At 46.8% G+C, this 25,435-nt stretch overlaps 1 protein-coding gene across 4 annotated transcripts in view; it reads right to left on the bottom strand.

Moving 5' to 3' along the window:
* dnah10 (dynein axonemal heavy chain 10) overlaps window positions 1-25,435 on the bottom strand; it is a 704,002-nt gene that overhangs the window by 423,441 nt on the left and 255,126 nt on the right. For all 4 annotated transcript variants that reach the window (XM_072511049.1, XM_072511141.1, XM_072510964.1 and 1 more), the window contains exons 26-27: window positions 10,256-10,412; window positions 9,308-9,541 (exon numbers count right to left, since the gene is read on the bottom strand). In XM_072511049.1, coding sequence (XP_072367150.1) covers window positions 9,308-9,541; window positions 10,256-10,412 — 391 coding nt within the window. The remainder of the gene's footprint in view (window positions 1-9,307; window positions 9,542-10,255; window positions 10,413-25,435) is intronic.

A 25,435-nucleotide genomic window follows, 5' to 3' on the forward strand; every position in this document is an offset into this window, starting at 1 on the left:
GAATAGCGGGTCGATTCTCAGAAACCGGCAAAGTGCCCGGAATAGCGGGGCGATTCTCCGATACGGCAATGTGCCCGGAATAGCGGGTCGATTCTCAGATACGGCAATGTGCCCGGAATAGCGGGTCGATTCTCAGATACGGCAATGTGCCCGGAATAGCGGGGTGATTCTCAGAAACCGGCAATGTGCCCGGAATAGTGGGCCGATTCTCAGATACGGCAAAGTGCCCGGAATAGCGGGGCGATTCTCAGATACGGCAATGTGCCCGGAATAGCGGGGCGATTCTCAGATACGGCAATGTGCCCGGAATAGCGGGCCGATTCTCAGAAACCGGCAAAGTGCCCGGAATAGCGGGCCGATTCTCAGAAACCAGCAATGTGCCCGGAATAGCGGGCCGATTCTCAGAAATCGGCAATGTGCCCGGAATAGCGGGCCGATTCTCAGAAACCGGCAAAGTGCCCGGAATAGCGGGCCGATTCTCAGAAACCGGCAAAGCGACCGGAATAGCGGGGTGATTCTCAGAAACGGCAAAGTGCCCGGAATAGCGGGGCGATTCTCAGATACGGCAATGTGCCCGGAATAGCGGGCCGATTCTCAGAAACCAGCAAAGTGCCCGGAATAGCGGGCCGATTCTCAGGAACCGGCAATGTGCCCGGAATAGCGGGGCGATTCTCAGATACGGCCATGTGCCCGGAATAGCGGGCCGATTCTCAGACACCGGCAATGTGCCCGGAATAGCGGGCCGATTCTCAGACACCGGCAATGTGCCCGGAATAGCGGGGCGATTCTCAGAAACCGGCAATGTGCCCGGAATAGCGGGCCGATTCTCAGAAACCGGCAAAGCGACCGGAATAGCGGGGTGATTCTCAGAAACGGCAAAGTGCCCGGAATAGCGGGGCGAGTCTCAGATACGGCAATGTGCCCGGAATAGCGGGCCGAGTCTCAGAAACCGGCAATGTGCCCGGAATAGCGGGCCGATTCTCAGATACGGCAATGTGCCCGGAATAGCGGGCCGATTCTCAGATACGGCAATGTGCCCGGAATAGCGGGCCGATTCTCAGATACGGCAATGTGCCCGGAATAGCGGGCCGATTCTCAGATACGGCAATGTGCCCGGAATAGCGGGGCGATTCTCAGAAACCAGCAAAGTGCCCGGAATAGCGGGCCGATTCTCAGATACGGCAATGTGCCCGGAATAGCGGGGCGATTCTCAGAAACCAGCAAAGTGCCCGGAATAGCGGGCCGATTCTCAGAAACCGGCAATGTGCCCGGAATAGCGGGCCGATTCTCAGATACGGCAATGTGCCCGGAATAGCGGGGCGATTCTCAGAAACCGGCAATGTGCCCGGAATAGCGGGCCGATTCTCAGAAACCGGCAATGTGCCCGGAATAGCGGGCCGATTCTCAGATACGGCAATGTGCCCGGAATAGCGGGCCGATTCTCAGATACGGCAATGTGCCCGGAATAGTGGGCCGATTCTCAGAAACCGGCAAAGTCCCCTGAATAGCGGGCCGATTCTCAGATACGGCCATGTGCCCGGAATAGCGGGCCGATTCTCAGAAACCGGCAAAGCGACCGGAATAGCGGGTCGATTCCCAGAAACCGGCAATGTGCCCGGAATAGCGGGCCGATTCTCAGATACGGCAAAGTGCCCGGAATAGCGGGCCGATTCTCAGAAACCGGCAATGTGCCCGGAATAGCGGGGTGATTCTCAGAAACCGGCAAAGTGCCCGGAATAGCGGGCCGATTCTCAGAAACCAGCAATGTGCCCGGAATAGCGGGGCGATTCTCAGATACGGCAATGTGCCCGGAATAGCGGGGCTATTCTCAGATACGGCAATGTGCCCGGAATAGCGGGGCGATTCTCAGATACGGCAATGTGCCCGGAATAGCGGGTCGATTCTCAGAAACCGGCAAAGTGCCCGGAATAGCGGGCCGATTCTCAGAAACCGGCAAAGTGCCCGGAATAGCGGGCCGATTCTCAGATACGGCAATGTGCCCGGAATAGCGGGGCGATTCTCAGATACGGCAATGTGCCGGGAATAGCGGGCCGATTCTCAGAAACCGGCAAAGCGCCCGGAATAGCGGGCCGATTCTCAGATACGGCAATGTGCCCGGAATAGCGGGGCGATTCTCAGAAACCAGCAATGTGCCCGGAATAGCGGGCCGATTCTCAGATACGGCAATGTGCCCGGAATAGCGGGCCGAGTCTCAGAAACCGGCAATGTGCCCGGAATAGCGGGCCGATTCTCAGATACGGCAATGTGCCCGGAATAGCGGGCCGATTCTCAGATACGGCAATGTGCCCGGAATAGCGGGCCGATTCTCAGATACGGCAATGTGCCCGGAATAGCGGGCCGATTCTCAGATACGGCAATGTGCCCGGAATAGCGGGGCGATTCTCAGAAACCAGCAAAGTGCCCGGAATAGCGGGCCGATTCTCAGATACGGCAATGTGCCCGGAATAGCGGGGCGATTCTCAGAAACCAGCAAAGTGCCTGGAATAGCGGGCCGATTCTCAGAAACCGGCAATGTGCCCGGAATAGCGGGCCGATTCTCAGAAACCGGCAAAGTGCCCGGAATAGCGGGCCGATTCTCAGATACGGCAATGTGCCCGGAATAGCGGGGCGATTCTCAGATACGGCAATGTGCCGGGAATAACGGGCCGATTCTCAGAAACCGGCAAAGCGCCCGGAATAGCAGGCCGATTCTCAGATACGGCAATGTGCCCGGAATAGCGGGGCGATTCTCAGAAACCAGCAATGTGCCCGGAATAGCGGGCCGATTCTCAGATACGGCAATGTGCCCGGAATAGCGGGCCGAGTCTCAGAAACCGGCAATGTGCCCGGAATAGCGGGCCGATTCTCAGATACGGCAATGTGCCCGGAATAGCGGGCCGATTCTCAGATACGGCAATGTGCCCGGAATAGCGGGCCGATTCTCAGATACGGCAATGTGCCCGGAATAGCGGGCCGATTCTCAGATACGGCAATGTGCCCGGAATAGCGGGGCGATTCTCAGAAACCAGCAAAGTGCCCGGAATAGCGGGCCGATTCTCAGATACGGCAATGTGCCCGGAATAGCGGGGCGATTCTCAGAAACCAGCAAAGTGCCCGGAATAGCGGGCCGATTCTCAGAAACCGGCAATGTGCCCGGAATAGCGGGCCGATTCTCAGATACGGCAATGTGCCCGGAATAGCGGGGCGATTCTCAGAAACCGGCAATGTGCCCGGAATAGCGGGCCGATTCTCAGAAACCGGCAATGTGCCCGGAATAGCGGGCCGATTCTCAGATACGGCAATGTGCCCGGAATAGCGGGCCGATTCTCAGATACGGCAATGTGCCCGGAATAGTGGGCCGATTCTCAGAAACCGGCAAAGTGCCCGGAATAGCGGGCCGATTCTCAGATACGGCCATGTGCCCGGAATAGCGGGCCGATTCTCAGAAACCGGCAAAGCGACCGGAATAGCGGGTCGATTCCCAGAAACCGGCAATGTGCCCGGAATAGCGGGCCGATTCTCAGATACGGCAAAGTGCCCGGAATAGCGGGCCGATTCTCAGAAACCGGCAATGTGCCCGGAATAGCGGGGTGATTCTCAGAAACCGGCAAAGTGCCCGGAATAGCGGGCCGATTCTCAGAAACCGGCAAAGTGCCCGGAATAGCGGGCCGATTCTCAGAAACCAGCAATGTGCCCGGAATAGCGGGGCGATTCTCAGATACGGCAATGTGCCCGGAATAGCGGGGCTATTCTCAGATACGGCAATGTGCCCGGAATAGCGGGGCGATTCTCAGATACGGCAATGTGCCCGGAATAGCGGGTCGATTCTCAGAAACCAGCAAAGTGCCCGGAATAGCGGGCCGATTCTCAGAAACCGGCAAAGTGCCCGGAATAGCGGGCCGATTCTCAGATACGGCAATGTGCCCGGAATAGCGGGGCGATTCTCAGATACGGCAATGTGCCGGGAATAGCGGGGTGATTCTCAGAAACCGGCAAAGTGCCCGGAATAGCGGGCCGATTCTCAGATACGGCAATGTGCCCGGAATAGCGGGGCGATTCTCAGAAACCAGCAATGTGCCCGGAATAGCGGGCCGATTCTCAGATACGGCAATGTGCCCGGAATAGCGGGCCGAGTCTCAGAAACGGCAATGTGCCCGGAATAGCGGGCCGATTCTCAGAAACCGGCAATGTGCCCGGAATAGCGGGCCGATTCTCAGAAACCGGCAAAGCGCCCGGAATAGCGGGCCGAGTCTCAGAAACCGGCAAAGTGCCCGGAATAGCGGGGCGATTCTCAGAAACCGGCAATGTGCCCGGAATAGCGGGGTGATTCTCAGAAACCAGCAAAGTGCCCGGAATAGCGGGGCGATTCTGAGAAACCGGCAAAGTGCCCGGAATAGCGGGGCGATTCTGAGAAACCGGCAAAGTGCCCGGAATAGCGGGCCGATTCTCAGAAACCGGCAATGTGCCCGGAATAGCGGGCCGAGTCTCAGAAACCGGCAAAGTGCCCGGAATAGCGGGGTGATTCTCAGAAACCAGCAAAGTGCCCGGAATAGCGGGCCGAGTCTCAGAAACCGGCAAAGTGCCCAGAATAGCGGGGTGATTCTCAGAATCCAGCAAAGTGCCCGGAATAGCGGGCCGAGTCTCAGATACGGCAATGTGCCCGGAATAGCGGGCCGATTCTCAGATACGGCAATGTGCCCGGAATAGCGGGGCGATTCTCAGAAACCAGCAAAGTGCCCGGAATAGCGGGCCGATTCTCAGATACGGCAATGTGCCCGGAATAGCGGGGCGATTCTCAGAAACCAGCAAAGTGCCCGGAATAGCGGGCCGATTCTCAGAAACCGGCAATGTGCCCGGAATAGCGGGCCGATTCTCAGATACGGCAATGTGCCCGGAATAGCGGGGCGATTCTCAGAAACCGGCAATGTGCCCGGAATAGCGGGCCGATTCTCAGAAACCGGCAATGTGCCCGGAATAGCGGGCCGATTCTCAGATACGGCAATGTGCCCGGAATAGCGGGCCGATTCTCAGAAACCGGCAAAGTGCCCGGAATAGCGGGCCGATTCTCAGATACGGCCATGTGCCCGGAATAGCGGGCCGATTCTCAGAAACCGGCAAAGTGACCGGAATAGCGGGTCGATTCCCAGAAACCGGCAATGTGCCCGGAATAGCGGGCCGATTCTCAGATACGGCAAAGTGCCCGGAATAGCGGGCCGATTCTCAGAAACCGGCAATGTGCCCGGAATAGCGGGGTGATTCTCAGAAACCGGCAAAGTGCCCGGAATAGCGGGCCGATTCTCAGAAACCAGCAATGTGCCCGGAATAGCGGGGCGATTCTCAGATACGGCAATGTGCCCGGAATAGCGGGGCTATTCTCAGATACGGCAATGTGCCCGGAATAGCGGGGCGATTCTCAGATACGGCAATGTGCCCGGAATAGCGGGTCGATTCTCAGAAACCGGCAAAGTGCCCGGAATAGCGGGCCGATTCTCAGAAACCGGCAAAGTGCCCGGAATAGCGGGCCGATTCTCAGATACGGCAATGTGCCCGGAATGGCGGGGCGATTCTCAGATACGGCAATGTGCCGGGAATAGCGGGCCGATTCTCAGAAACCGGCAAAGTGCCCGGAATAGCGGGCCGATTCTCAGATACGGCAATGTGCCCGGAATAGCGGGGCGATTCTCAGAAACCAGCAATGTGCCCGGAATAGCGGGCCGATTCTCAGATACGGCAATGTGCCCGGAATAGCGGGTCGAGTCTCAGAAACGGCAATGTGCCCGGAATAGCGGGCCGATTCTCAGAAACCGGCAATGTGCCCGGAATAGCGGGCCGATTCTCAGAAACCGGCAAAGCGCCCGGAATAGCGGGGCGATTCTCAGAAACCGGCAATGTGCCCGGAATAGCGGGGCGATTCTCAGAAACCGGCAATGTGCCCGGAATAGCGGGGTGATTCTCAGAAACCGGCAATGTGCCCGGAATAGCGGGCCGAGTCTCAGAAACCGGCAATGTGCCCGGAATAGCGGGGTGATTCTCAGAAACCGGCAATGTGCCCGGAATAGCGGGGCGATTCTCAGAAACCGGCAATGTGCCCGGAATAGCGGGGTGATTCTCAGAAACCAGCAAAGTGCCCGGAATAGCGGGGTGATTCTCAGAAACCGGCAATGTGCCCGGAATAGCGGGCCGATTCTCAGATACGGCAATGTGCCCGGAATAGCGGGCCGAGTCTCAGAAACCGGCAAAGTGCCCGGAATAGCGGGGTGATTCTCAGAAACCAGCAAAGTGCCCGGAATAGCGGGCCGAGTCTCAGAAACCGGCAAAGTGCCCAGAATAGCGGGGTGATTCTCAGAAACCAGCAAAGTGCCCGGAATAGCGGGCCGAGTCTCAGAAACCGGCAATGTGCCCGGAATAGCGGGGTGATTCTCAGAAACCAAAGTGCCCGGAATAGCGGGGCGATTCTCAGAAACTGGCAATGTGCTCGGAATAGCGGGCCGATTCTCAGAAACCGGCAAAGTGCCCGGAATAGCGGGGCGATTCTCAGATACGGCAATGTGCCCGGAATAGCGGGGTGATTCTCAGAAACCAAAGTGCCCGGAATAGCGGGGCGATTCTCAGAAACTGGCAATGTGCCCGGAATAGCGGGCCGAGTCTCAGAAACCGGCAAAGTGCCCGGAATAGCGGGGCGATTCTCAGAAACCGGCAATGTGCCCGGAATAGCGGGGTGATTCTCAGAAACCAGCAAAGTGCCCGGAATAGCGGGCCGATTCTCAGATACGGCAATGTGCCCGGAATAGCGGGGCGATTCTCAGAAACCAGCAAAGTGCCCGGAATAGCGGGGCGATTCTCAGACGCGGCAATGTGCCCGGAATAGCGGGCCGATTCTCAGAAACCAGCAAAGTGCCCGGAATAGCGGGCCGATTCTCAGATGCGGCAAAGTGCCCGGAATAGCGGGGCGATTCTCAGAAACCGGCAAAGCGCCCGGAATAGCGGGCCGATTCTCAGAAACCGGCAATGTGCCCGGAATAGCGGGCCGATTCTCAGAAACCAGCAAAGTGCCCGGAATAGCGGGCCGATTCTCAGATACGGCAATGTGCCCGGAATAGCGGGCCGATTCTCAGATACGGCAATGTGCCCGGAATAGCAGGGCGATTCTCAGATACGGCAATGTGCCCGGAATAGCGGGCCGATTCTCAGAAACCGGCAATGTGCCCGGAATAGCGGGCCGATTCTCAGAAACCGGCAAAGTGCCCGGAATAGCGGGCCGATTCTCAGAAACCGGCAATGTGCCCGGAATAGCGGGGCGTTTCTCAGATACGGCAATGTGCCCGGAATAGCGGGGTGATTCTCAGAAACCGGCAAAGTGCCCGGAATAGCGGGCCGATTCTCAGATACGGCAAAGTGCCCGGAATAGCGGGCCGATTCTCAGATACGGCAATGTGCATGGAATAGCGGGGTGATTCTCAGATACGGCAATGTGCATGGAATAGCGGGCCGATTCTCAGATACGGCAATGTGCCCGGAATAGCGGGGTGATTCTCAGATACGGCAATGTGCATGGAATAGCGGGCCGATTCTCAGATACGGCAATGTGCCCGGAATAGCGGGGTGATTCTCAGAAACCGGCAACGTGCCCGGAATAGCGACCCGATTCTCAGAAACCGGCAAAGTGCCCGGAATAGCGGGTCAATTCTCAGAAACCGGCAAAGTGCCCGGAATAGCGGGGCGATTCTCAGCACTGCAGCTGCAGAGAAAGACCGCACAAACCCACCCGAAAGTGGACATAGTTTTACATCTTCCACATCGCACCCCAAATCTGCGATTGAGTGAGTTTTGTTCAGCAAAGGTACTCAATGGTATGGTTGAAAATTCAGTTGTATGAAATGAGGTGACAGGCTGGAGAAACTGAATAATCTTCTCCTGTTCGAATGTTCCCGTAAACCAACCTTCCAGAGCTGGAACTACAGGTAAATAATCAACATCTCAAATAAAATCTAAAAATGCTGGGAATATCAGCGTATTGTGTAAAGAGAAAAGGCAGTTTATTGTTCCGGGTGGGAGTGGAGTTACTATGGGCAGGATTCCACCCCCCCCCACCCCCACACACACCTGTGGCAGGTTTTGCAGCAGTAGAGGTGGCCTGTTATTGGCCAGCAGGGGGGATCTTTCCCATTGTTCGGATCCTCCTTTGTTGGGGAGCCTACGGCAGGGGGGTCACTGTCAGCGGGACAGGAAGATCCCAATGGTGGCAATGGTCAGAGAATTTCAGCCCATATCAGAGCTGGAAAAGCAGTCATCTCAAATTAACCTCAACAACTGTCTGTGCGGAGTCTGCACATCCTCCCCGTGTGTGCGTGGGTTTCCTCCGGGTGCTCCGGTTTCCTCCCACAGTCCAAAGATGCGCAGGTTAGGTGGATTGGCCATAGTAAATTGCCCTTAGTGTCCAAAATTGCCCTTAGTGTTGGGTGGGGTTACTGGGTTATGGGGATGGGGTGGAGGTGTGGGCTTGGGTAGGGTGCTCTTTCCAAGAGCCGGTGCAGACTCGATGGACCGAATGGCCTCCTTCTGCACTATAAATTCTATGTTAATCTATGTTAAACTAATTAATAACATGAATAATCAATAAACGGAACTGAAGATAAAAAGATGATCACATGTTTTCAAAAGCAATGTTCAATTTGTTCTGATAGATCCTGGGCTGGATTCACTGATCTTCCAGCCATGGTTTGACAAAGCGTCTTGTCTGACGACCAGAAGGGCCGGCGGTTCGCCCGCACCCATGCTCCGCCCGGTGGGGGGCAAGCAGCCACACCGCGTAAAACCCCCTGGCTTCACCTGCAGATAAGGCGCAGAATGGCTGGGTCCATGGCCGTGCATGTGCCGTACAACAGATAGTGCCCCCCTGTAACCCCTCTCACCACCCCCAGTCCGCCCCCACCAGTCCCCTCGTCGAAGCCCTCCCCTGCTAGCGGAACGGCTCCCCCGCCGCTTCTGGCGGCGCTGGACACAGTCCGCAGCCGTCACGCCAGGTTCACCAGAGTTGAGAGGACACGCGACCGATGTCGTTGGGAAGTCACCCAACAGCGTGCGGTGTACTCCTTGATGAGTACTCTGTTTTTGAGGGGGCGGAGCATCTGAAAAATGGCGGCGCCCCTGATTTCGTCGTAAAAACGGATTCTCCGGCCGATCGCCGGAGTCGGCTGTGGGAGAATTCCGCCATGATGTTTCAGATCTTGCTGACAGTTGCACGTTGCAAGGTTGGAGTTACAACATTGTCCTCGTTTATACTCAGACTCATTTCCAGCTTCCTTACCGCAATCACTTCACCAATTAGGGACAGGTTTCTCTCCCACTCCTGCACTGTGCTCAGAAAGGGTCCCACAAATCTGCTCCCAGCCATGCTCTGCAGATTCATGGCATTGTCATCAAGTATCTGAAGTATGTCGTCCACTGATCCCAGAATGTAGCCTCGATCCTGAGTTCCTTTGTAGTACTTCTGCACCGTGAATTTCATAGTTTCCCAGGTATCCACCACCTCCTTGACCCCCTGTGTAGAGAAAGAACAGCCATACCCGTCAGTTATAAAGTCACATCCTAACCTGCAGCAAACCACTGGCAATGTGGCTGCAATACATAGCTGAAAAATATACATCGGCACCAATAACCCAGCAACTTCTTGACAATGCAGTTTTTAAAACTTTTTAATATATACAAAATTTATAAACAATCTAGGGTGGAAATATGTCAGGTTAATAATTTTAAGTATTAATTCCATATCCCCACGCTCCCTGTAAGCAGCTGTGCTGAGAGCAAGACAGGAAAGAGGAATTTAATTTCAGTTTAGCAAACCTCGTTAGATACCCTCATCCTGGACCCTCTCCCTGACCCCCGACCCCATCCCCCTCTCCACAGCCCCCTCTCACCGACCCGCTCTCCCCGATCCCTTCTCCCGACCCCCTCAGCCCCATCCTCTCTCCCCGCCCCGCTCTCAATGACCCTTCTCCCTGACCCCTGACCCGACCCCCAACCCCCTTCCCCCTCTCCCCACTCGCCCTCTCAATGACCCCCTCTCCCTGACCCCTCTCCCGCCTCCTCCCCCAACTCCGATCTCCTCATGCCAAACCCCCAGCCTGAGCTCCCTCCCCAGTCACTCTCCCCATTTCCAAGCCCCGCTGTAGCCCTGATCCACATTCCCTTTGAATATCACGAAGCCTGCTCAGAAGATATGATTTAAGCTGCTAGTTTGGAAAGTACAGCTCACCTTCTCAATGCCAAGTTCTTTGATGGCAGCGGTAACAATCTCACCAATGACTTCACTGTATTTATGAAGCTGCATAGCAAACATGTTGGCTAATGTAAATGTTTCAGCTCGCATCTCAAACTCTGTTTCTGTTCTTTGCATTAATGTTCTCCAGTGCCTTAAGAACAAATGTAATTTGTGAGAGACGGCACAACTGTTTAGTACAGTGGGATAGGCAAGTTACAGAGCAATATCTGAACTAATGTGGAGTACCGGAGTTAACGTGGAGTACTGGAGTTAATGCGGAGTATTGGAGTTAATGCGGAGTATTGGAGTTAATGTGGAGTATTGGAGTTAATGCGGAGTATTGGGGTTAATGTGGAGTATTGGAGTTAATGTGGTGTATTGGAGTTAATGTGGAGTATTGGAGTTAATGTGGAGTATTGGAGTTAATGTGGTGTATTGGAGTTAATGTGGAGTATTGGGGTTAATGCGGAGTATTGGGGTTAATGTGGAGTATTGGAGTTAATGTGGAGTATTGGAGTTAATGTGGTGTATTGGAGTTAATGTGGAGTATTGGAGTTAATGTGGAGTATTGGAGTTAATGCGGAGTATTGGGGTTAATGTGGAGTATTGGAGTTAATGTGGTGTATTGGAGTTAATGTGGAGTATTGGGGTTAATGTGGAGTATTGGGGTTAATGTGGAGTATTGGAGTTAATGCGGAGTATTGGGGTTAATGTGGAGTATTGGAGTTAATGTGGTGTATTGGAGTTAATGTGGAGAATTGGGGTTAATGTGGAGTATTGGAGTTAATGTGGAGTATTGGAGTTAATGTGGAGAATTGGGGTTAATGTGGAGTATTGGGGTTAATGCGGAGTATTGGAGTTAATGAGGAGTATTGGAGTTAATGTGGTGTATTGGAGTTAATGTGGAGTATTGGAGTTAATGTGGAGTATTGGAGTTAATGAGGAGTATTGGAGTTAATGTGGTGTATTGGAGTTAATGTGGAGTATTGGAGTTAATGTGGTGTATTGGAGTTAATGTGGTGTATTGGAGTTAATGTGGAGTATTGGAGTTAATGTGGAGTATTGGAGTTAATGCGGAGTATTGGAGTTAATGTGGAGTATTGGAGTTAATGTGGAGAATTGGGGTTAATGTGGAGTATTGGGGTTAATGCGGAGTATTGGAGTTAATGTGGAGTATTGGAGTTAATGAGGAGTATTGGAGTTAATGTGGTGTATTGGAGTTAATGTGGAGTATTGGAGTTAATGTGGAGTATTGGAGTTAATGAGGAGTATTGGAGTTAATGTGGTGTATTGGAGTTAATGTGGAGTATTGGAGTTAATGTGGTGTATTGGAGTTAATGTGGAGTATTGGAGTTAATGCGGAGTACTGGAGTTAATGTGGAGAATTGGGGTTAATGCGGAGTACTGGAGTTAATGTGGAGAATTGGGGTTAATGTGGAGTATTGGAGTTAATGTGGAGTATTGGGGTTAATGCGGTGTATTGGAGTTAATGTGGAGTATTGGAGTTAATGCGGAGAATTGGAGTTAATGTGGAGTATTGGGGTTAATGCGGAGTATTGGAGTTAATGTGGAGTATTGGGGTTAATGTGGAGTATTGGAGTTAATGTGGTGTATTGGAGTTAATGTGGAGAATTGGGGTTAATGTGGAGTATTGGAGTTAATGTGGAGTATTGGAGTTAATGTGGAGAATTGGGGTTAATGTGGAGTATTGGGGTTAATGCGGAGTATTGGAGTTAATGAGGAGTATTGGAGTTAATGTGGTGTATTGGAGTTAATGTGGAGTATTGGAGTTAATGTGGTGTATTGGAGTTAATGTGGTGTATTGGAGTTAATGTGGAGTATTGGAGTTAATGCGGAGTACTGGAGTTAATGTGGAGAATTGGGGTTAATGCGGAGTACTGGAGTTAATGTGGAGAATTGGGGTTAATGTGGAGTATTGGAGTTAATGTGGAGTATTGGGGTTAATGCGGTGTATTGGAGTTAATGTGGAGTATTGGAGTTAATGCGGAGAATTGGAGTTAATGTGGAGTATTGGGGTTAATGCGGAGTACTGGGGTTAATGTGGAGTATTGGAGTTAATGTGGTGTATTGGAGTTAATGTGGAGTATTGGAGTTAATGCGGAGTACTGGAGTTAATGTGGAGAATTGGGGTTAATGCGGAGTACTGGAGTTAATGTGGAGAATTGGGGTTAATGTGGAGTATTGGAGTTAATGTGGAGTATTGGGGTTAATGCGGTGTATTGGAGTAAAGCGGAGTATTGGAGTTAATGCGGAGTATTGGGGTTAATGTGGAGTATTGGAGTTAATGCGGAGTATTGGAGTTAATGCGGAGTATTGGAGTTAATGTGGAGTATTGGAGTTAATGTGGAGTATTGGGGTTAATGTGGAGTATTGGAGTTAATGCGGAGTATTGGAGTTAATGCGGAGTATTGGAGTTAATGTGGAGAATTGGAGTTGATGTGGAGTATTGGAGTTAATGCAGAGTACTGGAGTTAATGTGGAGTATTGGAGTTAATGTGGAGTATTGGAGTTAATGTGGAGTATTGGGGTTAATGTGGAGTATTGGGGTTAATGTGGAGTATTGGGGTTAATGCGGTGTATTGGAGTTAATGTGGAGTATTGGGGTTAATGTGGAGTATTGGGGTTAATGTGGAGTATTGGAGTTAATGCGGAGTATTGGGGTTAATGTGGAGTATTGGAGTTAATGTGGTGTATTGGAGTTAATGTGGAGAATTGGGGTTAATGTGGAGTATTGGAGTTAATGTGGAGTATTGGAGTTAATGTGGAGAATTGGGGTTAATGTGGAGTATTGGGGTTAATGCGGAGTATTGGAGTTAATGCGGAGTATTGGGGTTAATGTGGAGTATTGGAGTTAATGAGGAGTATTGGAGTTAATGTGGTGTATTGGAGTTAATGTGGAGTATTGGAGTTAATGTGGAGTATTGGAGTTAATGAGGAGTATTGGAGTTAATGTGGTGTATTGGAGTTAATGTGGAGTATTGGAGTTAATGTGGTGTATTGGAGTTAATGTGGTGTATTGGAGTTAATGTGGTGTATTGGAGTTAATGTGGAGTATTGGAGTTAATGCGGAGTATTGGAGTTAATGTGGAGTATTGGAGTTAATGTGGAGAATTGGGGTTAATGTGGAGTATTGGGGTTAATGCGGAGTATTGGAGTTAATGTGGAGTATTGGAGTTAATGAGGAGTATTGGAGTTAATGTGGTGTATTGGAGTTAATGTGGAGTATTGGAGTTAATGTGGAGTATTGGAGTTAATGAGGAGTATTGGAGTTAATGTGGTGTATTGGAGTTAATGTGGAGTATTGGAGTTAATGTGGTGTATTGGAGTTAATGTGGTGTATTGGAGTTAATGTGGAGTATTGGAGTTCATGCGGAGTACTGGAGTTAATGTGGAGAATTGGGGTTAATGCGGAGTACTGGAGTTAATGTGGAGAATTGGGGTTAATGTGGAGTATTGGAGTTAATGTGGAGTATTGGGGTTAATGCGGTGTATTGGAGTTAATGTGGAGTATTGGAGTTAATGCGGAGAATTGGAGTTAATGTGGAGTATTGGGGTTAATGCGGAGTATTGGGGTTAATGCGGAGTATTGGAGTTAATGTGGAGTATTGGGGTTAATGTGGAGTATTGGAGTTAATGTGGTGTATTGGAGTTAATGTGGAGAATTGGGGTTAATGTGGAGTATTGGAGTTAATGTGGAGTATTGGAGTTAATGTGGAGAATTGGGGTTAATGTGGAGTATTGGGGTTAATGCGGAGTATTGGAGTTAATGAGGAGTATTGGAGTTAATGTGGTGTATTGGAGTTAATGTGGAGTATTGGAGTTAATGTGGTGTATTGGAGTTAATGTGGTGTATTGGAGTTAATGTGGAGTATTGGAGTTAATGCGGAGTACTGGAGTTAATGTGGAGAATTGGGGTTAATGCGGAGTACTGGAGTTAATGTGGAGAATTGGAGTTAATGCAGAGTATTGGAGTTAATGTGGAGTATTGGAGTTAATGTGGAGTATTGGAGTTAATGAGGAGTATTGGAGTTAATGCGGAGTATTGGAGTTAATGCGGAGTATTGGAGTTAATGTGGAGTATTGGAGTTAATGAGGAGTATTGGAGTTAATGTGGAGTATTGGAGTTAATGCGGAGTATTGGAGTTAATGCGGAGTATTGGAGTTAATGTGGAGTATTGGGGTTAATGCGGAGTATTGGAATTAATGTGGAGTATTGGAGTTAATGCAGAGTATTGGAGTTAATGCGGAGTATTGGAGTTAATGCAGAGTATTGGAGTTAATGCGGAGTATTGGAGTTAATGTGGAGTATTGGAGTTAATGCGGAGTATTGGGGTTAATGCGGAGTATTGGAGTTAGTGCGGAGTATTGGAGTTAATGCGGAGTATTGGAGTTAATGCGGAGTATTGGAGTTAATGTGGAGTATTGGAGTTAATGCGGAGTATTGGAGTTAATGCGGAGTATTGGAGTTAATGCGGAGTATTGGAGTTAATGCGGAGTATTGGAGTTAATGCGGAGTATTGGAGTTAATGTGGTGTATTGGAGTTAATGCGGAGTATTGGAGTTAGTGCGGAGTATTGGAGTTAATGCGGAGTATTGGAGTTAATGCGGAGTATTGGAGTTAATGTGGTGTATTGGAGTTAATGTGGAGTATTGGAGTTAATGCGGAGTATTGGAGTTAATGTGGAGTATTGGGGTTAATGCGGAGTATTGGGGTTAATGCGGAGTATTGGAGTTAATGCGGAGTATTGGAGTTAATGCGGAGTATTGGAGTTAATGCGGAGTATTGGAATTAATGCGGAGTATTGGAGTTAATGCGGAGTATTGGAGTTAATGCGGAGTATTGGGGTTAATGCGGAGTATTGGGGTTAATGTGGAGTATTGGGGTTAATGCGGAGTATTGGGGTTAATGTGGAGTATTGGGGTTAATGTGGAGTATTGGGGTTAATGTGGAGAATTGGGGTTAATGTGGAGTATTGGAGTTAATGCGGAGTATTGGAGTTAATGCGGAGTATTGGAGTTAATGCGGAGTATTGGAGTTAATGTGGAGTATTGGAGTTAATGCGGAGTATTGGAGTTAATGCGGAGTATTGGGGTTAATGCGGAGTATTGGGGTTAATGTGGAGTATTGGGGTTAATGCGGAGTATTGGGGTTAATGTGGAGTATTGGAGTTAATGTGGAGTACTGGGGTTAATGTGGAGTATTGGAGTTAATGCGGAGTATTGGAGTTAATGTGGAGTATTGGAGTTAATGCGGAGTATTGGAGTTAATGTGGAGTATTGGGGTTAATGTGGAGTATTGGGGTTAATGCGGAGTATTGGGGTTAATGTGGAGTATTGGAGTTAATGTGGAGTATTGGAGTTAATGTGGAGTATTGGGGTTAATGTGGAGTACTGGGGTTAATGTGGAGTATTGGAGTTAATGCGGAGTATTGGAGTTAATGCGGAGTATTGGAGTTAATGTGGAGTATTGGGGTTAATGTGGAGTATTGGAGTTAATGCGGAGTATTGGAGTTAATGTGGAGTATTGGGGTTAATGTGGAGTATTGGGGTTAATGCGGAGTATTGGGGTTAATGTGGAGTATTGGAGTTAATGTGGAGTATTGGAGTTAATGTGGAGTATTGGAGTTAATGTGGAGTATTGGGGTTAATGTGGAGTACTGGGGTTAATGTGGAGTATTGGAGTTAATGTGGAGTATTGGAGTTAATGTGGAGTATTGGGGTTAATGTGGAGTATTGGAGTTAATGCGGAGTATTGGAGTTAATGTGGAGTATTGGGGTTAATGTGGAGTATTGGGGTTAATGTGGAGTATTGGGGTTAATGCGGAGTATTGGGGTTAATGTGGAGTATTGGAGTTAATGCAGAGTATTAGAGTTAATGTGGAGTATTGGGGTTAATGTGGAGTATTGGGGTTAATGTGGAGTATTGGAGTTAATGCGGAGTATTGGAGTTAATGTGGAGTATTGGGGTTAATGCGGAGTATTGGAGTTAATGTGGAGTATTGGGGTTAATGTGGAGTATTGGAGTTAATGCGGAGTATTGGAGTTAATGCGGAGTATTGGAGTTAATGTGGAGTATTGGAGTTAATGTGGAGTATTGGGGTTAATGTGGAGTATTGGAGTTAATGCGGAGTATTCGGGTTAATGCGGAGTATTGGAGTTAATGCGGAGTATTGGAGTTAATGCGGAGTATTGGAGTTAATGTGGAGTATTGGGGTTAATGCGGAGTATTGGAGTTAATGTGGAGTATTGGGGTTAATGTGGAGTATTGGAGTTAATGCGGAGTATTGGAGTTAATGTGGAGTATTGGAGTTAATGTGGAGTATTGGGGTTAATGTGGAGTATTGGAGTTAATGCGGAGTATTCGGGTTAATGCGGAGTATTGGAGTTAATGCGGAGTATTGGAGTTAATGCGGAGTATTGGAGTTAATGTGGAGTATTGGAGTTAATGCGGAGTATTGGAGTTAATGTGGAGTATTGGGGTTAATGCGGAGTATTGGAATTAATGCGGAGTATTGGAGTTAATGTGGAGTATTGGAGTTAATGCGGAGTATTGGAGTTAATGCGGAGTATTGGGGTTAATGTGGAGTATTGGGGTTAATGCGGAGTATTGGAATTAATGCGGAGTATTGGAGTTAATGTGGAGTATTGGAGTTAATGTGGAGTATTGGAGTTAATGTGGAGTATTGGAGTTAATGCGGAGTATTGGAGTTAATGCGGAGTATTGGAGTTAATGTGGTGTATTGGAGTTAGTGCGGAGTATTGGAGTTAATGCGGAGTATTGGAGTTAATGCAGAGTACTGGAGTTAATGTGGAGTATTGGAGTTAATGTGGAGTATTGGAGTTAATGTGGAGTATTGGGGTTAATGTGGAGTATTGGGGTTAATGTGGAGTATTGGGGTTAATGCGGAGTATTGGAGTTAATGTGGAGTATTGGGGTTAATGCGGTGTATTGGAGTTAATGTGGAGTATTCGGGTTAATGCGGTGTATTGGAGTTAATGTGGAGTATTGGGGTTAATGTGGAGTATTGGGGTTAATGCGGTGTATTGGAGTTAATGCGGAGTATTGGGGTTAATGTGGAGTATTGGACTTAATGTGGAGTATTCGGGTTAATGCGGTGTATTGGAGTTAATGTGGAGTATTGGGGTTAATGTGGAGTATTGGGGTTAATGTGGAGTATTGGAGTTAATGCGGAGTATTGGGGTTAATGTGGAGTATTGGAGTTAATGTGGTGTATTGGAGTTAATGTGGAGAATTGGGGTTAATGTGGAGTATTGGAGTTAATGTGGAGTATTGGAGTTAATGTGGAGAATTGGGGTTAATGTGGAGTATTGGGGTTAATGCGGAGTATTGGAGTTAATGCGGAGTATTGGGGTTAATGTGGAGTATTGGAGTTAATGAGGAGTATTGGAGTTAATGTGGTGTATTGGAGTTAATGTGGAGTATTGGAGTTAATGTGGAGTATTGGAGTTAATGAGGAGTATTGGAGTTAATGTGGTGTATTGGAGTTAATGTGGAGTATTGGAGTTAATGTGGTGTATTGGAGTTAATGTGGTGTATTGGAGTTAATGTGGTGTATTGGAGTTAATGTGGAGTATTGGAGTTAATGCGGAGTATTGGAGTTAATGTGGAGTATTGGAGTTAATGTGGAGAATTGGGGTTAATGTGGAGTATTGGGGTTAATGCGGAGTATTGGAGTTAATGTGGAGTATTGGAGTTAATGAGGAGTATTGGAGTTAATGTGGTGTATTGGAGTTAATGTGGAGTATTGGAGTTAATGTGGAGTATTGGAGTTAATGAGGAGTATTGGAGTTAATGTGGTGTATTGGAGTTAATGTGGAGTATTGGAGTTAATGTGGTGTATTGGAGTTAATGTGGTGTATTGGAGTTAATGTGGAGTATTGGAGTTCATGCGGAGTACTGGAGTTAATGTGGAGAATTGGGGTTAATGCGGAGTACTGGAGTTAATGTGGAGAATTGGGGTTAATGTGGAGTATTGGAGTTAATGTGGAGTATTGGGGTTAATGCGGTGTATTGGAGTTAATGTGGAGTATTGGAGTTAATGCGGAGAATTGGAGTTAATGTGGAGTATTGGGGTTAATGCGGAGTATTGGGGTTAATGCGGAGTATTGGAGTTAATGTGGAGTATTGGGGTTAATGTGGAGTATTGGAGTTAATGTGGTGTATTGGAGTTAATGTGGAGAATTGGGGTTAATGTGGAGTATTGGAGTTAATGTGGAGTATTGGAGTTAATGTGGAGAATTGGGGTTAATGTGGAGTATTGGGGTTAATGAGGAGTATTGGAGTTAATGTGGTGTATTGGAGTTAATGTGGAGTATTGGAGTTAATGTGGTGTATTGGAGTTAATGTGGTGTATTGGAGTTAATGTGGAGTATTGGAGTTAATGCGGAGTACTGGAGTTAATGCGGAGTATTGGAGTTAATGTGGAGTATTGGAGTTAATGTGGAGTATTGGGGTTAATGTGGAGTATTGGAGTTAATGCGGAGTATTCGGGTTAATGCGGAGTATTGGAGTTAATGCGGAGTATTGGAGTTAATGCGGAGTATTGGAGTTAATGTGGAGTATTGGAGTTAATGCGGAGTATTGGAGTTAATGTGGAGTATTGGGGTTAATGCGGAGTATTGGAATTAATGCGGAGTATTGGAGTTAATGTGGAGTATTGGAGTTAATGCGGAGTATTGGAGTTAATGCGGAGTATTGGGGTTAATGTGGAGTATTGGGGTTAATGCGGAGTATTGGAATTAATGCGGAGTATTGGAGTTAATGTGGAGTATTGGAGTTAATGTGGAGTATTGGAGTTAATGTGGAGTATTGGAGTTAATGCGGAGTATTGGAGTTAATGCGGAGTATTGGAGTTAATGTGGTGTATTGGAGTTAGTGCGGAGTATTGGAGTTAATGCGGAGTATTGGAGTTAATGCAGAGTACTGGAGTTAATGTGGAGTATTGGAGTTAATGTGGAGTATTGGAGTTAATGTGGAGTATTGGGGTTAATGTGGAGTATTGGGGTTAATGTGGAGTATTGGGGTTAATGCGGAGTATTGGAGTTAATGTGGAGTATTGGGGTTAATGCGGTGTATTGGAGTTAATGTGGAGTATTCGGGTTAATGCGGTGTATTGGAGTTAATGTGGAGTATTGGGGTTAATGTGGAGTATTGGGGTTAATGCGGTGTATTGGAGTTAATGCGGAGTATTGGGGTTAATGTGGAGTATTGGAGTTAATGTGGAGTATTCGGGTTAATGCGGTGTATTGGAGTTAATGTGGAGTATTGGGGTTAATGTGGAGTATTGGGGTTAATGTGGAGTATTGGAGTTAATGCGGAGTATTGGGGTTAATGTGGAGTATTGGAGTTAATGTGGTGTATTGGAGTTAATGTGGAGAATTGGGGTTAATGTGGAGTATTGGAGTTAATGTGGAGTATTGGAGTTAATGTGGAGAATTGGGGTTAATGTGGAGTATTGGGGTTAATGCGGAGTATTGGAGTTAATGCGGAGTATTGGGGTTAATGTGGAGTATTGGAGTTAATGAGGAGTATTGGAGTTAATGTGGTGTATTGGAGTTAATGTGGAGTATTGGAGTTAATGTGGAGTATTGGAGTTAATGAGGAGTATTGGAGTTAATGTGGTGTATTGGAGTTAATGTGGAGTATTGGAGTTAATGCGGAGTACTGGAGTTAATGTGGAGAATTGGGGTTAATGCGGAGTACTGGAGTTAATGTGGAGAATTGGAGTTAATGCAGAGTATTGGAGTTAATGTGGAGTATTGGAGTTAATGTGGAGTATTGGAGTTAATGAGGAGTATTGGAGTTAATGCGGAGTATTGGAGTTAATGCGGAGTATTGGAGTTAATGTGGAGTATTGGAGTTAATGAGGAGTATTGGAGTTAATGTGGAGTATTGGAGTTAATGCGGAGTATTGGAGTTAATGCGGAGTATTGGAGTTAATGTGGAGTATTGGGGTTAATGCGGAGTATTGGAATTAATGCGGAGTATTGGAGTTAATGCAGAGTATTGGAGTTAATGCGGAGTATTGGAGTTAATGCAGAGTATTGGAGTTAATGCGGAGTATTGGAGTTAATGTGGAGTATTGGAGTTAATGCGGAGTATTGGGGTTAATGCGGAGTATTGGAGTTAGTGCGGAGTATTGGAGTTAATGCGGAGTATTGGAGTTAATGCGGAGTATTGGAGTTAAACAGGAGTATTGGAGTTAATGCGGAGTATTGGAGTTAATGCGGAGTATTGGAGTTAATGCGGAGTATTGGAGTTAATGCGGAGTATTGGAGTTAATGTGGTGTATTGGAGTTAATGCGGAGTATTGGAGTTAGTGCGGAGTATTGGAGTTAATGCGGAGTATTGGAGTTAATGCGGAGTATTGGAGTTAATGTGGTGTATTGGAGTTAATGTGGAGTATTGGAGTTAATGCGGAGTATTGGAGTTAATGTGGAGTATTGGGGTTAATGCGGAGTATTGGAGTTAATGCGGAGTATTGGAGTTAATGCGGAGTATTGGAGTTAATGCGGAGTATTGGAATTAATGCGGAGTATTGGAGTTAATGCGGAGTATTGGAGTTAATGCGGAGTATTGGGGTTAATGCGGAGTATTGGGGTTAATGTGGAGTATTGGGGTTAATGCGGAGTATTGGGGTTAATGTGGAGTATTGGGGTTAATGTGGAGTATTGGGGTTAATGTGGAGAATTGGGGTTAATGTGGAGTATTGGAGTTAATGCGGAGTATTGGAGTTAATGCGGAGTATTGGAGTTAATGCGGAGTATTGGAGTTAATGTGGAGTATTGGAGTTAATGCGGAGTATTGGAGTTAATGCGGAGTATTGGGGTTAATGCGGAGTATTGGGGTTAATGTGGAGTATTGGGGTTAATGCGGAGTATTGGGGTTAATGTGGAGTATTGGAGTTAATGTGGAGTACTGGGGTTAATGTGGAGTATTGGAGTTAATGCGGAGTATTGGAGTTAATGTGGAGTATTGGAGTTAATGCGGAGTATTGGAGTTAATGTGGAGTATTGGGGTTAATGTGGAGTATTGGGGTTAATGCGGAGTATTGGGGTTAATGTGGAGTATTGGAGTTAATGTGGAGTATTGGAGTTAATGTGGAGTATTGGGGTTAATGTGGAGTACTGGGGTTAATGTGGAGTATTGGAGTTAATGCGGAGTATTGGAGTTAATGCGGAGTATTGGAGTTAATGTGGAGTATTGGGGTTAATGTGGAGTATTGGAGTTAATGCGGAGTATTGGAGTTAATGTGGAGTATTGGGGTTAATGTGGAGTATTGGGGTTAATGCGGAGTATTGGGGTTAATGTGGAGTATTGGAGTTAATGTGGAGTATTGGAGTTAATGTGGAGTATTGGAGTTAATGTGGAGTATTGGGGTTAATGTGGAGTACTGGGGTTAATGTGGAGTATTGGAGTTAATGTGGAGTATTGGAGTTAATGTGGAGTATTGGGGTTAATGTGGAGTATTGGAGTTAATGCGGAGTATTGGAGTTAATGTGGAGTATTGGGGTTAATGTGGAGTATTGGGGTTAATGTGGAGTATTGGGGTTAATGCGGAGTATTGGGGTTAATGTGGAGTATTGGAGTTAATGCAGAGTATTAGAGTTAATGTGGAGTATTGGGGTTAATGTGGAGTATTGGGGTTAATGTGGAGTATTGGAGTTAATGCGGAGTATTGGAGTTAATGTGGAGTATTGGGGTTAATGCGGAGTATTGGAGTTAATGTGGAGTATTGGGGTTAATGTGGAGTATTGGAGTTAATGCGGAGTATTGGAGTTAATGCGGAGTATTGGAGTTAATGTGGAGTATTGGAGTTAATGTGGAGTATTGGGGTTAATGTGGAGTATTGGAGTTAATGCGGAGTATTCGGGTTAATGCGGAGTATTGGAGTTAATGCGGAGTATTGGAGTTAATGCGGAGTATTGGAGTTAATGTGGAGTATTGGGGTTAATGCGGAGTATTGGAGTTAATGTGGAGTATTGGGGTTAATGTGGAGTATTGGAGTTAATGCGGAGTATTGGAGTTAATGTGGAGTATTGGAGTTAATGTGGAGTATTGGGGTTAATGTGGAGTATTGGGGTTAATGTGGAGTATTGGAGTTAATGCGGAGTATTCGGGTTAATGCGGAGTATTGGAGTTAATGCGGAGTATTGGAGTTAATGCGGAGTATTGGGGTTAATGTGGAGTATTGGAGTTAATGAGGAGTATTGGAGTTAATGTGGTGTATTGGAGTTAATGTGGAGTATTGGAGTTAATGTGGAGTATTGGAGTTAATGAGGAGTATTGGAGTTAATGTGGTGTATTGGAGTTAATGTGGAGTATTGGAGTTAATGTGGTGTATTGGAGTTAATGTGGTGTATTGGAGTTAATGTGGTGTATTGGAGTTAATGTGGAGTATTGGAGTTAATGCGGAGTATTGGAGTTAATGTGGAGTATTGGAGTTAATGTGGAGAATTGGGGTTAATGTGGAGTATTGGGGTTAATGCGGAGTATTGGAGTTAATGTGGAGTATTGGAGTTAATGAGGAGTATTGGAGTTAATGTGGTGTATTGGAGTTAATGTGGAGTATTGGAGTTAATGTGGAGTATTGGAGTTAATGAGGAGTATTGGAGTTAATGTGGTGTATTGGAGTTAATGTGGAGTATTGGAGTTAATGTGGTGTATTGGAGTTAATGCGGTGTATTGGAGTTAATGTGGAGTATTGGAGTTCATGCGGAGTACTGGAGTTAATGTGGAGAATTGGGGTTAATGCGGAGTACTGGAGTTAATGTGGAGAATTGGGGTTAATGTGGAGTATTGGAGTTAATGTGGAGTATTGGGGTTAATGCGGTGTATTGGAGTTAATGTGGAGTATTGGAGTTAATGCGGAGAATTGGAGTTAATGTGGAGTATTGGAGTTAATGTGGAGTATTGGAGTTAATGTGGAGTATTGGAGTTAATGCGGAGTATTGGAGTTAATGCGGAGTATTGGAGTTAATGTGGTGTATTGGAGTTAGTGCGGAGTATTGGAGTTAATGCGGAGTATTGGAGTTAATGCAGAGTACTGGAGTTAATGTGGAGTATTGGAGTTAATGTGGAGTATTGGAGTTAATGTGGAGTATTGGGGTTAATGTGGAGTATTGGGGTTAATGTGGAGTATTGGGGTTAATGCGGAGTATTGGAGTTAATGTGGAGTATTGGGGTTAATGCGGTGTATTGGAGTTAATGTGGAGTATTCGGGTTAATGCGGTGTATTGGAGTTAATGTGGAGTATTGGGGTTAATGTGGAGTATTGGGGTTAATGCGGTGTATTGGAGTTAATGCGGAGTATTGGGGTTAATGTGGAGTATTGGAGTTAATGTGGAGTATTCGGGTTAATGCGGTGTATTGGAGTTAATGTGGAGTATTGGGGTTAATGTGGAGTATTGGGGTTAATGTGGAGTATTGGAGTTAATGCGGAGTATTGGGGTTAATGTGGAGTATTGGAGTTAATGTGGTGTATTGGAGTTAATGTGGAGAATTGGGGTTAATGTGGAGTATTGGAGTTAATGTGGAGTATTGGAGTTAATGCGGAGAATTGGGGTTAATGTGGAGTATTGGGGTTAATGCGGAGTATTGGAGTTAATGCGGAGTATTGGGGTTAATGTGGAGTATTGGAGTTAATGAGGAGTATTGGAGTTAATGTGGTGTATTGGAGTTAATGTGGAGTATTGGAGTTAATGTGGAGTATTGGAGTTAATGAGGAGTATTGGAGTTAATGTGGTGTATTGGAGTTAATGTGGAGTATTGGAGTTAATGTGGTGTATTGGAGTTAATGTGGTGTATTGGAGTTAATGTGGTGTATTGGAGTTAATGTGGAGTATTGGAGTTAATGCGGAGTATTGGAGTTAATGTGGAGTATTGGAGTTAATGTGGAGAATTGGGGTTAATGTGGAGTATTGGGGTTAATGCGGAGTATTGGAGTTAATGTGGAGTATTGGAGTTAATGAGGAGTATTGGAGTTAATGTGGTGTATTGGAGTTAATGTGGAGTATTGGAGTTAATGTGGAGTATTGGAGTTAATGAGGAGTATTGGAGTTAATGTGGTGTATTGGAGTTAATGTGGAGTATTGGAGTTAATGTGGTGTATTGGAGTTAATGTGGTGTATTGGAGTTAATGTGGAGTATTGGAGTTCATGCGGAGTACTGGAGTTAATGTGGAGAATTGGGGTTAATGCGGAGTACTGGAGTTAATGTGGAGAATTGGGGTTAATGTGGAGTATTGGAGTTAATGTGGAGTATTGGGGTTAATGCGGTGTATTGGAGTTAATGTGGAGTATTGGAGTTAATGCGGAGAATTGGAGTTAATGTGGAGTATTGGGGTTAATGCGGAGTATTGGGGTTAATGCGGAGTATTGGAGTTAATGTGGAGTATTGGGGTTAATGTTGAGTATTGGAGTTAATGTGGTGTATTGGAGTTAATGTGGAGAATTGGGGTTAATGTGGAGTATTGGAGTTAATGTGGAGTATTGGAGTTAATGTGGAGAATTGGGGTTAATGTGGAGTATTGGGGTTAATGAGGAGTATTGGAGTTAATGTGGTGTATTGGAGTTAATGTGGAGTATTGGAGTTAATGTGGTGTATTGGAGTTAATGTGGTGTATTGGAGTTAATGTGGAGTATTGGAGTTAATGCGGAGTACTGGAGTTAATGTGGAGAATTGGGGTTAATGCGGAGTACTGGAGTTAATGTGGAGAATTGGAGTTAATGCAGAGTATTGGAGTTAATGTGGAGTATTGGAGTTAATGTGGAGTATTGGAGTTAATGAGGAGTATTGGAGTTAATGCGGAGTATTGGAGTTAATGCGGAGTATTGGAGTTAATGTGGAGTATTGGAGTTAATGAGGAGTATTGGAGTTAATGTGGAGTATTGGAGTTAATGCGGAGTATTGGAGTTAATGCGGAGTATTGGAGTTAATGTGGAGTATTGGGGTTAATGCGGAGTATTGGAATTAATGCGGAGTATTGGAGTTAATGCAGAGTATTGGAGTTAATGCGGAGTATTGGAGTTAATGCAGAGTATTGGAGTTAATGCGGAGTATTGGAGTTAATGTGGAGTATTGGAGTTAATGCGGAGTATTGGGGTTAATGCGGAGTATTGGAGTTAGTGCGG

The sequence above is a fragment of the Scyliorhinus torazame genome, chromosome 1 (assembly GCF_047496885.1).
Source record: "Scyliorhinus torazame isolate Kashiwa2021f chromosome 1, sScyTor2.1, whole genome shotgun sequence".
Classification (NCBI taxonomy): Eukaryota; Metazoa; Chordata; class Chondrichthyes; order Carcharhiniformes; family Scyliorhinidae; genus Scyliorhinus; species Scyliorhinus torazame.